Genomic DNA, 13,327 nt, shown 5'->3' with positions numbered 1-13,327 from the left:
CCCCCGTGCTCATGCCACTCCCCCGTGCTCATGCCACTCCCCCGTGCTCATGCCACTCCCCCGTGCTCATGCCACTCCCCCGTGCACATGCCACTCCCCCGTGCACATGCCACTCCCCCGTGCTCATGCCACTCCCCCGTGCACATGCCACTCCCCCGTGCTCATGCCACTCCCCCGTGCTCATGCCACTCCCCCGTGCTCATGCCACTCCCCCGTGCTCATGCCACTCCCCCGTGCTCATGCCACTCCCCCGTGCACATGCCACTCCCCCGTGCACATGCCACTCCCCCGTGCTCATGCCACTCCCCCGTGCACATGCCACTCCCCCGTGCTCATGCCACTCCCCCGTGCTCATGCCACTCCCCCGTGCTCATGCCACTCCCCCGTGCTCATGCCACTCCCCCGTGCTCATGCCACTCCCCCGTGTGGACTGATACAACACACACGTGCGTTTGTTTATTAGCGCGACGGATCACATTTCTCCGTCTTCTTCTGCGTCAGCTCGAACTGTCTTTCTCCGTCTTCATTTTGTCCCGTACACTGAGGGAACTATATTATGATTCTCTCTCTCTCTCGCTCTCGCTCTCGCTCTCTCGTCCTTGAGGGTTTTGTGCAGTATCTCAACTTTTCTGGAGCGAGAGTTCCGATGCTTATCCTGGATCTGCTCAAGCCATTCCTCCAGTTTGGGGGTCACTGCCCCAAGTGATGTGTGTACACACACACACACACACACCTGGAATAAGAAACTAGAGAAATCCCAGGGCCTCAGAGAGGAGCTGGAGAAGGTCTGGAGCGTGAAGGTATCGGTGGTGCTGTAGTGACCGGAGCACTTGGGGCAGTGGCCCCCAAACTGGAGGAATGACTTGAGCAGATCCAGGAAAAACATCAGACATCTCAGTCCAGAAAAGTGCAGGAACAGCAAAGATACTGAAGAAGCCTCAAGCTCCCAGGGGCCTCTGGTAGAGGACCCGAGCTTGAAAGTGGACCACCCGCGGAGGTTGATCTCGGTGAAAATGGTGCACACATTTTCACTGGTTATTCATCTGCTTGAAAACCTTCTCCTACGCCTGGTCCACAGCTGAAGATGCAGGGCATGCTGAGGTTCCTGGTTCTGGTGTGTGCGCTCACAGCTGTGTCTGTCGCGGTGCCAGCTCAGGAGAAGCGAGTCCACCACCAGCCTCAGCTCAGTGACCACATCCACGATGACACGCATGGCTTCCAGTACGACCACGAGGCATTCCTGGGCAAAGAGGACGCTAAGACCTTCGATCAGCTCACCCCCGAGGAGAGCAAAGAGCGCCTTGCGTGAGTTCCACACACAGCACCGTGGTCCTGGTCTGAATCAATGTATCTGACAACTAGAGACACCTCGAAAGTAAGGGCGATATATCAATTCCGGTGTTGGATTATTATTAGTTTCTCCAAAGTGCATTAGATTATGTATTTATTTTGTTAACTTCAACTCACACCTCTGGAAGAGCTTCTCCCAGATCCCGGGGGAGGCTGGGGACATTGAGTGACCATGTGCTCCACCTCCATTGTCGATGCGGCTGCTCGGAGCTGTGGTCGCAAGGTCTCCGGTGCCTGTCGCGGCGCCAACCCCCGAACCCGGTGGTGGACACCGGAAGTAAGGGATGTCGTCAGGCTGAAGAAGGAGGTATATCAGGCCTCTTTGGCTGGTAGGACTCTTGAGGTCGTTGACAGTTATCGGCGGGCCAGGCGGGCCGCAGCTTGTTCTGTTGCAGAGGCAAAAACCCGGGCCTGGGAGGAGTTCGGGGAGGCCATGGAGGGGGACTATCAGTCGGCCCCAAAGAAATTCTGGCAAACCGTCCAGCGCCTAAGGAGGGGGAAGCAGTGCCTCACCAACACCGTTTACGATGCGGGTGGACACTTAATTACCTCGACTGGGGATGTCGTCGGACGGTGGAAGGAATACTTTGAGGATCTCCTTAATCCCACTGTCACGTCTTCCGAAGAGGAAGTAGAGACCGGGGACTCGGAGGCTGGCTCATCCATCACCCAAGCTGAAGTCACTGAGGTTGTTCGCAAAGTCCTCAGTGGCTCCGGGGGTGGATGAGATCCACCCTGAGTACCTCAAGTCTCTGGATGTTGTAGGACTGTCTTGGCTGACACGTCTCTAGAACATGGCGTGGTGGTCGGGGACCGTGCCTCTGGACTGGCAGACCGGGGTGGTGGTCCCTCTGTTCAAGAAGGGGGACCGGAGGGTGTGTTCCAACTACAGCGGGATCACACTCCTCAGCCTCCCGGGTAAGGTCTATTCCAAGGTACTGGAGAGGAGAATCCGACCGATAGTCGAACCTCGGATTCAGGAGGAGCAGAGTGGTTTTCATCCCGGTCGTGGAACACTGGACCAGCTCTATACCCTCCATCGGGTGCTCGAGGGTTCATGGGAGTTTGCCCAAACAGTCCATTGTTGATCTTGAGAAGGCTTTTGACCGTGTCCCTTGGGTGTCCTTTGGGAGGTGCTCTGGGAATATTGGGTCCGGGGCCCTTTGCTCAGGGCTATCCGGTCCCTGTATGACCGGAGCAGGAGCCATTTTCATTGCCGGCAGTAAGTCAGACCTGTTCCCAGTGCATGATGGTCACTGGTTCTGTTCATAGTTTTTATGGACAGAATTTCTAGGCGTGTCAGGGGTCGGAGGGTGTGGTCAGGGGTCGGAGGGTGTGGTCAGGGGTCGGAGGGTGTGGTCAGGGGTCGGAGGGTGTCCGGTTTGGGGACCACAGGATCTCATCTCTGCTGTTTGCAGACAATGTTGTCCTGATGGCTCCATCAAACCCGGACCTGCAACATGCACTGGGACGGTTTGAGCCGAGTGTGAAGCAGCTGGGATGAGAATCAGCTCCAAATCCGAGGTTGTGGTTCTCGACCGGAAAAATGTGGCTTGACCTCTTCATGTGGGGGTGGTCCTTGCCCTCTCCAGGTGGGTGGGGAGTCCTTGCCTCAAGTGGAGGAGTTCAAGTATCTCGGGGTCTTGTTCACGAGTGAGGGAAGGATGGAGCGTGAGATGGACAGTCGGATCGGTGCAGCGACTGCAGTGATGCAGCCGCTGCATCGATCCGCCTGTCAATTGGACTGTTGTGGTGAAGAAGAAGCTGAGTCGAAAGGCAAAGCTCTTGATTTATCCGTCAATCTACGTTCTGACCTCACCTATGGTCATGAGCTTTGGGTAATGACCGAAAGGACAAGATCGCGGATACAATTGGTCGAAATGAGTTTCCTCCGCAGGGTGGCTGGGTGCTCTCTTAGAGATAGGGTGAGGAGCTCGGCCACATTCAGAGGAGCCAGGATGACGCAGGATTAACCAAATTATACTGCTTTGTCTCTTTTGCTCTGAACCTCCCATTTCACTGGCAAACAGTTTTAAAGATTAGCGACTGTTAGTAGTAGTTAGTAGTTTAAAAATGTGTTGAAACTCACCCCCACCTCCTGTTCTTTCCAAGAGGCCGCCTGCCATCAAACCTCGCGCATGAGCATGCAACAGCCCGCTGCTACACATGTGTTAGTTTATTAGCGTGACCGGATCGCATCGCATCTCTTGTCTCTGCAGATTTCTGTCTCTTCTGAGCTCGAACACAGTCTTTCCCTGTCGTCCCTCGTCCCTCCCATTTTTGTACTTCGCAGTCCAAAGTGTGGAGATACACTGAAGGAACTTGTGCAGCCAGGAGAACGTGCTGATATCCTGGGAACGAGCCTGCAGGTGTGCACTAGCACGCAGGGAATGACTGAAAAATAAGCTCCTGGATTTGGAGTCTAAATCATGTCGTCCTAACCTGAGGCATGTGGGCGTAGGAGAAGAAGGATAGGATACAGAAAGCTTTTTGGAGAAGATAATATCTGACCTTCTTGATGGCTCAGGAGTTGAAGTCCCCCTCATCACAATTGAAAGAGCACATCGCCATGGCAACCAGGACTAGCAGCTGATAAACCTGGCCTGATTATGAGGTTTCTTAACAATCGTGTGTAGGAACATGTCATGAAGGCTGCAAGGGTTAAAGGAGACCTCTAGGGTTAAAGGAGACCTCCAGGGTTAAAGGAGACCTCTAGTACAAAGGCAAGCGCGTCTTCTTTGCTCCAGATATTCCATACAAGGTGTGTCAGCAATGACAAAGTTCCACCACATCTGTGACGAGCTCAGGAGGAGAAAACTGAGACATGGGTTCTCTCTCCCTGTGACTCTTCTGTGACTTTAGAAGGTAAAAAAACAGCAGAGGTGCTCCTCAGAAGACCAGGAGAAGCAGAGGTGCTCCTCAGAACACCAGGAGAAGCAGAGGTGCTCCTCAGTACACCAGGAGAAGCAGAGGTGCTCCTCAGAACACCAGGAGAAGCAGAGGTGCTCCTCAGAAGACCAGGAGAAGCTGAGGTGCTCCTCAGAACACCAGGAGAACCAGAGGTGCTCCTCAGAAGACCAGGAGAAGCAGAGGTGCTCCTCAGTACACCAGGAGAAGCAGAGGTGCTCCTCAGAAGACCAGGAAAAGCTGAGGTGCTCCTCAGAAGACCAGGAAAAGCTGAGGTGCTCCTCAGAACACCGGGAGAAGCAGAGGTGCTCCTCAGAAGACCAGGAGAAGCTGAGGTGCTCCTCAGAACACCGGGAGAAGCAGAGGTGCTCCTCAGAACACCAGGAGAAGCAGAGGTGCTCCTCAGAACACCAGGTGCTCCTCAGAACACCAGGAGAAGCAGAGGTGCTCCTCAGAACACCAGGAGAAGCAGAGGTGCTCCTCAGGACACCGGGAGAAGCAAAGGTGCTCCTCAGAACACCAGGAGAAGCTGAGGTGCTCCTCAGAACACCAGGAGAAGCAGAGGTGCTCCTCAGGACACCGGGAGAAGCAGAGGTGCTCCTCAGAACACCAGGAGAAGCAGAGGTGCTCCTCAGAACACCAGGAGAAGCAGAGGTGCTCCTCAGAACACCAGGAGAAGCAGAGGTGCTCCTCAGAAGACCAGGAGAAGCAGAGGTGCTCCTCAGAAGACCAGGAGAAGCAGAGGTGCTCCTCAGAACACCAGGAGAAGCAGAGGTGCTCCTCAGTACACCAGGAGAAGCAGAGGTGCTCCTCAGAAGACCAGGAGAAGCTGAGGTGCTCCTCAGAACACCAGGAGAAGCAGAGGTGCTCCTCAGAAGACCAGGAAAAGCAGAGGTGCTCCTCAGAACACCGGGAGAAGCAGAGGTGCTCCTCAGAACACCAGGAGAAGCAGAGGTGCTCCTCAGGACACCGGGAGAAGCAGAGGTGCTCCTCAGAAGACCAGGAGAAGCTGAGGTGCTCCTCAGAACACCAGGAGAACCAGAGGTGCTCCTCAGAAGACCAGGAGAAGCAGAGGTGCTCCTCAGAAGACCAGGAGAAGCTGAGGTGCTCCTCAGAAGACCAGGAGAAGCAGAGGTGCTCCTCAGAAGACCAGGAGAAGCTGAGGTGCTGCTCAGGAAGATGCAGAACACAGAGAACTGAACAACATGAGAGATGGAGCCACCAGCGTGGAGTGTGTGAGTTCAGGTTGTGGTCACCATGGTGATACATTTCTGTGAATTTGAAGAGACTAACGACATGATTTATTTGTGTTTAACATCAGTCTTTATTCTCCATGTTGGTCGTCTACTTTAGTACATAAACTCTGTGACTAAATACATTTACTCATCGATGTGCCAAATGTGGGAGATTGAAAAATACAGCGGGGGTTAATGAGGTCAAATGTCCAGTTCTTTCTGAGGATTGGTGTTAGAAGTGACAGGGTTTAATCTGCTCTAAAATGTCGAATGCCAAACCTATCAAAGGTTTTAATGTCATTCATATTTCTTTATTTCTGAATTTATTTTATGCTGACAGGAAGATTGTGGAGCGCATCGACACAAACAAAGATGGTTTCATCGACCAAGGCGAGTTGCATCAGTGGATCAAGTACCGCCAGAGGAGCTACATCCAGGAGAACGTGGACAAGCACTGGAGCGACTACGACAAGAACCAGGACGGAAAGATCGCCTGGGAGGAGTACAAGAATGCCACCTATGGGTTCTACCTGGGTAAGAGAACAAGAGCGCCACCTATGGGTTCTACCTGGGTAAGAGAACAATCAAACCTGTTGCTAATGTGAGCTGGACCTGTGGGAAAGAAGGCTCCCGATTGGTCAGCTGTTATTGTTCATAACTTGATTTACAAAGACAATAGTGAAATAAATCCCCTGATCGTGTAGAGCTTTTCAAAAATGTTAAGGTCAGAAAGACGAGCCTCCAACAGCAGAGAAAGAGAGAGATGTTTCAATAGAAAGTGAATGGAAACCAGCCCTGAAGGAGCCAGTTTGTGGCCAGGTTTACTTCCTATATGGAACGTGACTGTACATTTATATAAACAGGTTATCAAGAACGCTCCCTGCAAGTTCTGCCTGATTAAGGTGCAAACCAGGACCACACCAGCAAAAAGCTATAGGTGCATCGTTATAGGTATAGATCGTTGTAACGCCTCATTCGTCAGGAGTGTTCCATTGAGGAAAAAGATTCAGTTGTATCATCTGGACTCTGAAAGAAAAAAACAGATGGAGATGTTTTATTTTGGCTTTAAAGAGTACAAACTTTACTTCAAGGTGGTATGGACGATTTTTTTCAGGAATTTTTTTTATCATATTTCCTCGTGGCGTGGATAAATCATTTGTCCTGCCACGTGTCAATCATAAAACGCACCTATCGCTCGTCCCCACGTTTCCGCGTGCCTAAGCGCATGGATCTATCATAATATAGTTCCCTCAGTGTACGGGGCAAAATGAAGACGGAGAAAGACGGTTCGAGCTGACTCAGAAATGGACAGAAATCTACGGGAGACGAACGATGTGATGCGCTCCGTTGCGCTAATAAACAAACACACGTGTGTGTTGTATCAGTCCGCATGGGGGAGTGGCATGAGCACGGGGGAGTGGCATGAGCACGGGGGAGTGGCATGAGCACGGGGGAGTGGCATGAGCACGGGGGAGTGGCATGAGCACGGGGGAGTGGCATGAGCACGGGGGAGTGGCATGTGCACGGGGGAGTGGCATGTGCATGGGGGAGTGGCATGAGCACGGGGGAGTGGCATGTGCACGGGAGAGTGGCATGAGCACGGGGGAGTGGCATGAGCACGGGGGAGTGGCATGAGCACGGGGGAGTGGCATGAGCACGGGGGAGTGGCATGTGCACGGGGGAGTGGCATGAGCACGGGGGAGTGGCATGAGCACTTCCGCCTGCGTTCTCAAATCGCCGAAAAATCTTCCATACCGCCTTTCATATTCTAGAGCTGAATAATATAATAATAATAATAATAATAATAATAATAATAATAATAATAATAATAATAATAATAATAATAATAATAATAATAATAATAATAATAATAATAATAATAATAATAATAATAATAATAATAATAATAATAATATTCAATGGTGGTGAAGATCTGAAGAGCTGAGTAAGAGTGTCTATTCACAATTGTGACCGGTTTTAAAATACACATTTGTGTAAATCAATTATTTGGAAAATATATTCCAGGTTTTATCGTGCATCAAACAAGACAAGACTTGACACCTGATATTTGTTTGGCCCTTTAGGAATAATAAGGTTGGTCGGTTTCAGGAAAAGGCTGAAATGAGGACAACAGACATTTTCTGTGACCTGTAAACCATTTGTTGATTATGAAAAAAACATTCTCTTTTATTAAATTTTTTACAGTTGAGTTTGTTCACGCGGTGTGTTCTTCTACAGGAGAAGAGTTTGATGACGTGGAGGACAAAAGCACGTACAGGACCATGCTGTCCCGAGACGAGCGCCGCTTCAAGGTGGCGGACCGGGACCACGATGGCATCGCCACAAGAGAGGAATTCACCGCCTTCTTGCACCCGGAGGAGTACGACTACATGAAGGGCGTGGTGGTGCAGGTACAGATGGCACAGGAACCAGCACATGCACGGGCTGGATTATCGACCTTTATTTAACCAGGAAAGTCCCACTGAGATTCAGAATCTGTTTTCAGGGGAGTCCTGGCCCTTCAGAAGTAGGGCTGCAACCATTACTCGAGTAAATTGAGTAATTTGATTACAAAAAATCTTAGATTATTATTCTATTGCCTTGATGATTTCTTTAATTTACATGTTTAATTAAATACAGGTGAATCTGTGGCGCTTTGTTTCACACAGAGCTTGTTGTGGACCTGCAGCAGCTAAAGCTCAGCAGCGTGTTTTAAACTCAGGAGTTCAGTGTGAAAGAGCACGGAGCTGTCACTCTGCAGACGTTCAGCAGCATTAGCACCGTGAGCCGTTCACTTTAAGCTTGGATTAAACTTCCCGTATGTAAATTCCACGTGGAAATGAGGTCCACGCGGACGGCGCGCGAGGGGGCGTGTCATGACGGGACGACGCTCAAAACACCAGCATCACTGGTCTCACTCAACGTGAAGTTTTACAATCCAGAGTCTTATGTTAAGGCTACTGTAACTGTAACAGTCTGTACTGTAGGGTTAGTGTACTGTACAGTCTGTACTGTAGGGTTAGTATACTGTACAGTCTGTACTGTAGGGTTAGTGTACTGTACAGTCTGTACTGTAGGGTTAGTATACTGTACAGTCTGTACTGTAGGGTTAGTATACTGTACAGTCTGTACTGTAGGGTTAGTATACTGTACAGTCTGTACTGTAGGGTTAGTATACTGTACAGTCTGTACTGTAGGGTTAGTATACTGTACAGTCTGTACTGTAGGGTTAGTGTACTGTACAGTCTGTACTGTAGGGTTAGTATACTGTACAGTCTGTACTGTAGGGTTAGTGTACTGTACAGTCTGTACTGTAGGGTTAGTGTACTGTACAGTCTGTACTGTAGGGTTAGTATACTGTACAGTCTGTACTGTAGGGTTAGTGTACTGTACAGTCTGTACTGTAGGGTTAGTATACTGTACAGTCTGTACTGTAGGGTTAGTGTACTGTACAGTCTGTACTGTAGGGTTAGTGTACTGTACAGTCTGTACTGTAGGGTTAGTATACTGTACAGTCTGTACTGTAGGGTTAGTGTACTGTACAGTCTGTACTGTAGGGTTAGTGTACTGTACAGTCTGTACTGTAGGGTTAGTATACTGTACAGTCTGTACTGTAGGGTTAGTATACTGTAACAGTCTGTACTGTAGGGTTAGTATACTGTACAGTCTGTACTGTAGGGTTAGTGTACTGTACAGTCTGTACTGTAGGGTTAGTATACTGTACAGTCTGTACTGTAGGGTTAGTATACTGTACAGTCTGTACTGTAGGGTTAGTATACTGTACAGTCTGTACTGTAGAGTTAGTGTACTGTACAGTCTGTACTGTAGGGTTAGTATACTGTAACAGTCTGTACTGTAGGGTTAGTATACTGTACAGTCTGTACTGTAGGGTTAGTATACTGTAACAGTCTGTACTGTAGGGTTAGTATACTGTACAGTCTGTACTGTAGGGTTAGTATACTGTACAGTCTGTACTGTAGGGTTAGTGTACTGTACAGTCTGTACTGTAGGGTTAGTGTACTGTACAGTCTGTACTGTAGGGTTAGTATACTGTACAGTCTGTACTGTAGGGTTAGTGTACTGTACAGTCTGTACTGTAGGGTTAGTGTACTGTACAGTCTGTACTGTAGGGTTAGTGTACTGTACAGTCTGTACTGTAGGGTTAGTATACTGTAACAGTCTGTACTGTAGGGTTAGTATACTGTACAGTCTGTACTGTAGGGTTAGTATACTGTACAGTCTGTACTGTAGGGTTAGTGTACTGTACAGTCTGTACTGTAGGGTTAGTATACTGTAACAGTCTGTACTGTAGGGTTAGTGTACTGTACAGTCTGTACTGTAGGGTTAGTGTACTGTACAGTCTGTACTGTAGGGTTAGTATACTGTACAGTCTGTACTGTAGGGTTAGTATACTGTACAGTCTGTACTGTAGGGTTAGTGTACTGTACAGTCTGTACTGTAGGGTTAGTGTACTGTACAGTCTGTACTGTAGGGTTAGTATACTGTAACAGTCTGTACTGTAGGGTTAGTATACTGTACAGTCTGTACTGTAGGGTTAGTATACTGTACAGTCTGTACTGTAGGGTTAGTGTACTGTACAGTCTGTACTGTAGGGTTAGTATACTGTAACAGTCTGTACTGTAGGGTTAGTGTACTGTACAGTCTGTACTGTAGGGTTAGTATACTGTACAGTCTGTACTGTAGGGTTAGTATACTGTAACAGTCTGTACTGTAGGGTTAGTGTACTGTACAGTCTGTACTGTAGGGTTAGTATACTGTACAGTCTGTACTGTAGGGTTAGTGTACTGTACAGTCTGTACTGTAGGGTTAGTGTACTGTACAGTCTGTACTGTAGGGTTAGTATACTGTACAGTCTGTACTGTAGGGTTAGTGTACTGTACAGTCTGTACTGTAGGGTTAGTGTACTGTACAGTCTGTACTGTAGGGTTAGTGTACTGTACAGTCTGTACTGTAGGGTTAGTGTACTGTACAGTCTGTACTGTAGGGTTAGTGTACTGTACAGTCTGGTGACAAGTGAATTAGTCCTTTATATATATTCTTTATGTACAAACAGAGCAATTTGGACTGAAGTGAAATGTTACTGTTTTGGGGACAAACTTATGTGAAATTAAGAATAAAATGTATTTTTTTAAGCAGAATCTCGTTATTTGTTTATTACTATGCACTATAATTATTTATTTTAAAAAATGTAATATGTTTTTAAATAGTTTACAAATGTACAAAAAAAATAAACGATTATTCGAAGAAAAGAATCGAATGCTTGATTACTAAAATAATCGATAGGTGCAGCCCTATCCAGAAGTGATTGGTTGAAAAGCAGCTGTGATTGGCTGTCAGACTATGGCTATGATTGGCTGACAGACTATCCACTATGTGCTTTAAGGAAACAGTGGAGGACATAGACAAGAACGGCGACGGAAAGGTGGACATCCAGGAGTACATCGGTGAGTGCTGGAGCAGAAGACTGTGTCTCACTGTGTCTCACTGTGTCTCACTGTGTCTCACTGTGTCTCACTGTGTGTGTGTGTGTGTGTGTGTGTGTGTGTGTGCGCCCCCTGCAGGTGACATGTACTCTGAGGAGGACGGGGACAACGAGCCCGACTGGGTCCAGACCGAGCGCAAACACTTCAGTGAATTCAGGGACGTCAACAAGGTAAAGGACGCCTCACTAGCTTACACGCGGAGGACGAGGAGGACGAGTAGGACGTGCACATGCACATTACCAATGCAGTCAAATCAATGTTGTGATCCACTTATAGTGTGAGGAAACGGCTCTATCTGATTTTTACTGTTTGAAACATGAAAAACAGAACTAGTTCATGAACCAGATTTATTGTAAAAACCTCCATTTGGGTGAAAATGAGACCACAGCGCGCTCTCTGTACCTATCTCTAAAGCAATGCTAATATTTGTTAGCTTTACCTGGAAGGCCTAACTGGCTCTGGGCTCTTGTCAAAAATGGTTATAAACTTAGGACTATATAAATGGTTATAATCATGGTGAATATTTAGGAAGCTGGAAAGCATTAGGTGAGTGAACAAAGTGACGTGTTAGTGGAGCTGCGAAGAGCTTCAAATGAACTGTTTTTCACATTTCAAAACCGTAAGTGGCAGAAACGGCCCCTTTAACTGTAGCATTAGCATTTCGCATTAGCCTTCTGTCAGAGGGGTCACTTCAGGCGTGTGTGTGTGCAGGACGGCTTCCTGGACGCAGACGAGGTGGCCCAGTGGGTGTTACCTGGAGAGGTGGACCACGCCGAGAACGAGGCCAAGCACCTGATCCACGAGACCGACACCGACAAGGTCAGCTCCCTTAACTGCCTCTCCCTCTCATTACCTCACGTCATCCCTTTAATCTCTTTGTCCCTTTTAACCCCTCTGTCTCTCCCTTTAACCCCTCTGCCCCGCCCTTTAACCCCTCTGTCTCTCCCTTTAACCCCTCTGCCCCGCCCTTTAACCCCTCTGCCCCGCCCTTTAACCCCTCTGTCTCTCCCTTTAACCCCTCTGCCCCGCCCTTTAACCCCTCTGTCTCTCCCTTTAACCCCTCTGTCCTGCCCCTTAACCCCTCTGCCCCCGCCCCTTAACCCCTCTGCCCCGCCCTTTAACCCCTCTGCCCCACCCATAACCCCTCTGCCCCGCCCCTAACCCCTCTGCCCCGCCCTTTAACCCCTCTGTCCTGCCCTTTAACCCCTCTGTCCTGCCCCTTAACCCCTCTGCCCCGCCCTTTAACCCCTCTGTCTCTTTTTAGGATGAGAAGATCACAAAGAAGGAGATCTTGGCCAACTGGAACATGTTTGTGGGCAGCCAGGCAACCAACTATGGAGAAGATCTGACGAAACGACACGATGAACTTTGACCTTTGCCTCTGTTAGGGTTATTATTTTAGGGGGGGTGGGGGCAGCTGCAGATACATACTGTGTATGTCCCAGCACCTCGGTGTTCACAGTCTGTACTATCACAAGGGGGTTCTACGCTAGTCTTTGTCCTGGTTTATCTCTTCATTACATAAGGAAAAACTACCACTGGGATCAAGATGAATAGACACCTGGCCTAGCTCACAGTTAGCTCACGGTTAGCTCACGGTTAGCTCACAGTTGGCTCACGGTTAGCTCACGGTTAGCTCACAGTTGGCTCACGGTTAGCTCACGGTTAACTCACGGTTAACTCACGGTTAACTCACGGTTAGCTCACAGTTGGCTCACGGTTAGCTCACGGTTAGCTCACAGTTGGCTCACGGTTAGCTCACGGTTAACTCACGGTTAGCTCACGGTTAGCTCACAGTTGGCTCACGGTTAGCTCACGGTTAACTCACGGTTAACTCACGGTTAGCTCACAGTTAGCGTAACTTCAATCTTTATGGGTTTTTTACAGAGTTGAGCCAAAATGAATAAATACTTTTAAATACAATAAAAACGTTGTGGTGAATGTCACTGACAGAACGTTAAAGACGTTACGAATGAGCTGAGGACGCTTAAGTTTAGAGCGTCACTGATTCTGATGCGTCAGGATTTTGCGATTTTAGAGCAATATAAAGATAGAGTTGAGGAGGCGTGGCCACAATGACAGTTCTAGTGACGAGCCAGTAACTTATACATCAATCACATCAACAGTTTTGTACATATCACAGTATAATTATAAGAGTTCTGGCAGAATTAGATTGTGTATTCAAAGAAGCAAAGCATTCGCCCCTTGCCCTCCACAAGAGAGACACAAATACAGATGTTATTCCAGAACAGGAGCTTTAGATGTGGCTCTTTCACCTTTTGTACCTGATGCGTGTCATGTTTTATACTCCTTGCACCTGAAATAAACCTG

General features: G+C 48.6%; 1 protein-coding gene across 1 annotated transcript; it reads left to right on the top strand.

Annotated features, from left to right (window-relative positions):
- Positions 1-1,078: 1,078 nt before the first annotated feature.
- rcn3 (reticulocalbin 3, EF-hand calcium binding domain) lies at positions 1,079-12,512 on the top strand. Its single transcript, XM_072442348.1, has 7 exons — positions 1,079-1,305; positions 5,833-6,026; positions 7,731-7,903; positions 10,897-10,957; positions 11,075-11,166; positions 11,708-11,815; positions 12,261-12,512. The coding sequence occupies exons 1-7, from the start codon at positions 1,085-1,087 to the stop codon at positions 12,366-12,368; spliced, it is 957 nt and encodes a 318-aa protein (XP_072298449.1). The 5' UTR covers positions 1,079-1,084; the 3' UTR covers positions 12,369-12,512.
- The last annotated feature ends 815 nt before the right edge of the window (positions 12,513-13,327 follow it).

The sequence above is a fragment of the Eucyclogobius newberryi genome, unplaced genomic scaffold, assembly GCF_026437365.1.
Source record: "Eucyclogobius newberryi isolate DKJ021-1_F unplaced genomic scaffold, fEucNew1.0.hap1 SCAF_13, whole genome shotgun sequence".
NCBI lineage: Eukaryota > Metazoa > Chordata > Actinopteri > Gobiiformes > Gobiidae > Eucyclogobius > Eucyclogobius newberryi.
The sequence above is the reverse complement of the archived record's forward strand: the minus strand, read 5'-3'. Positions and strand labels throughout refer to the sequence as shown.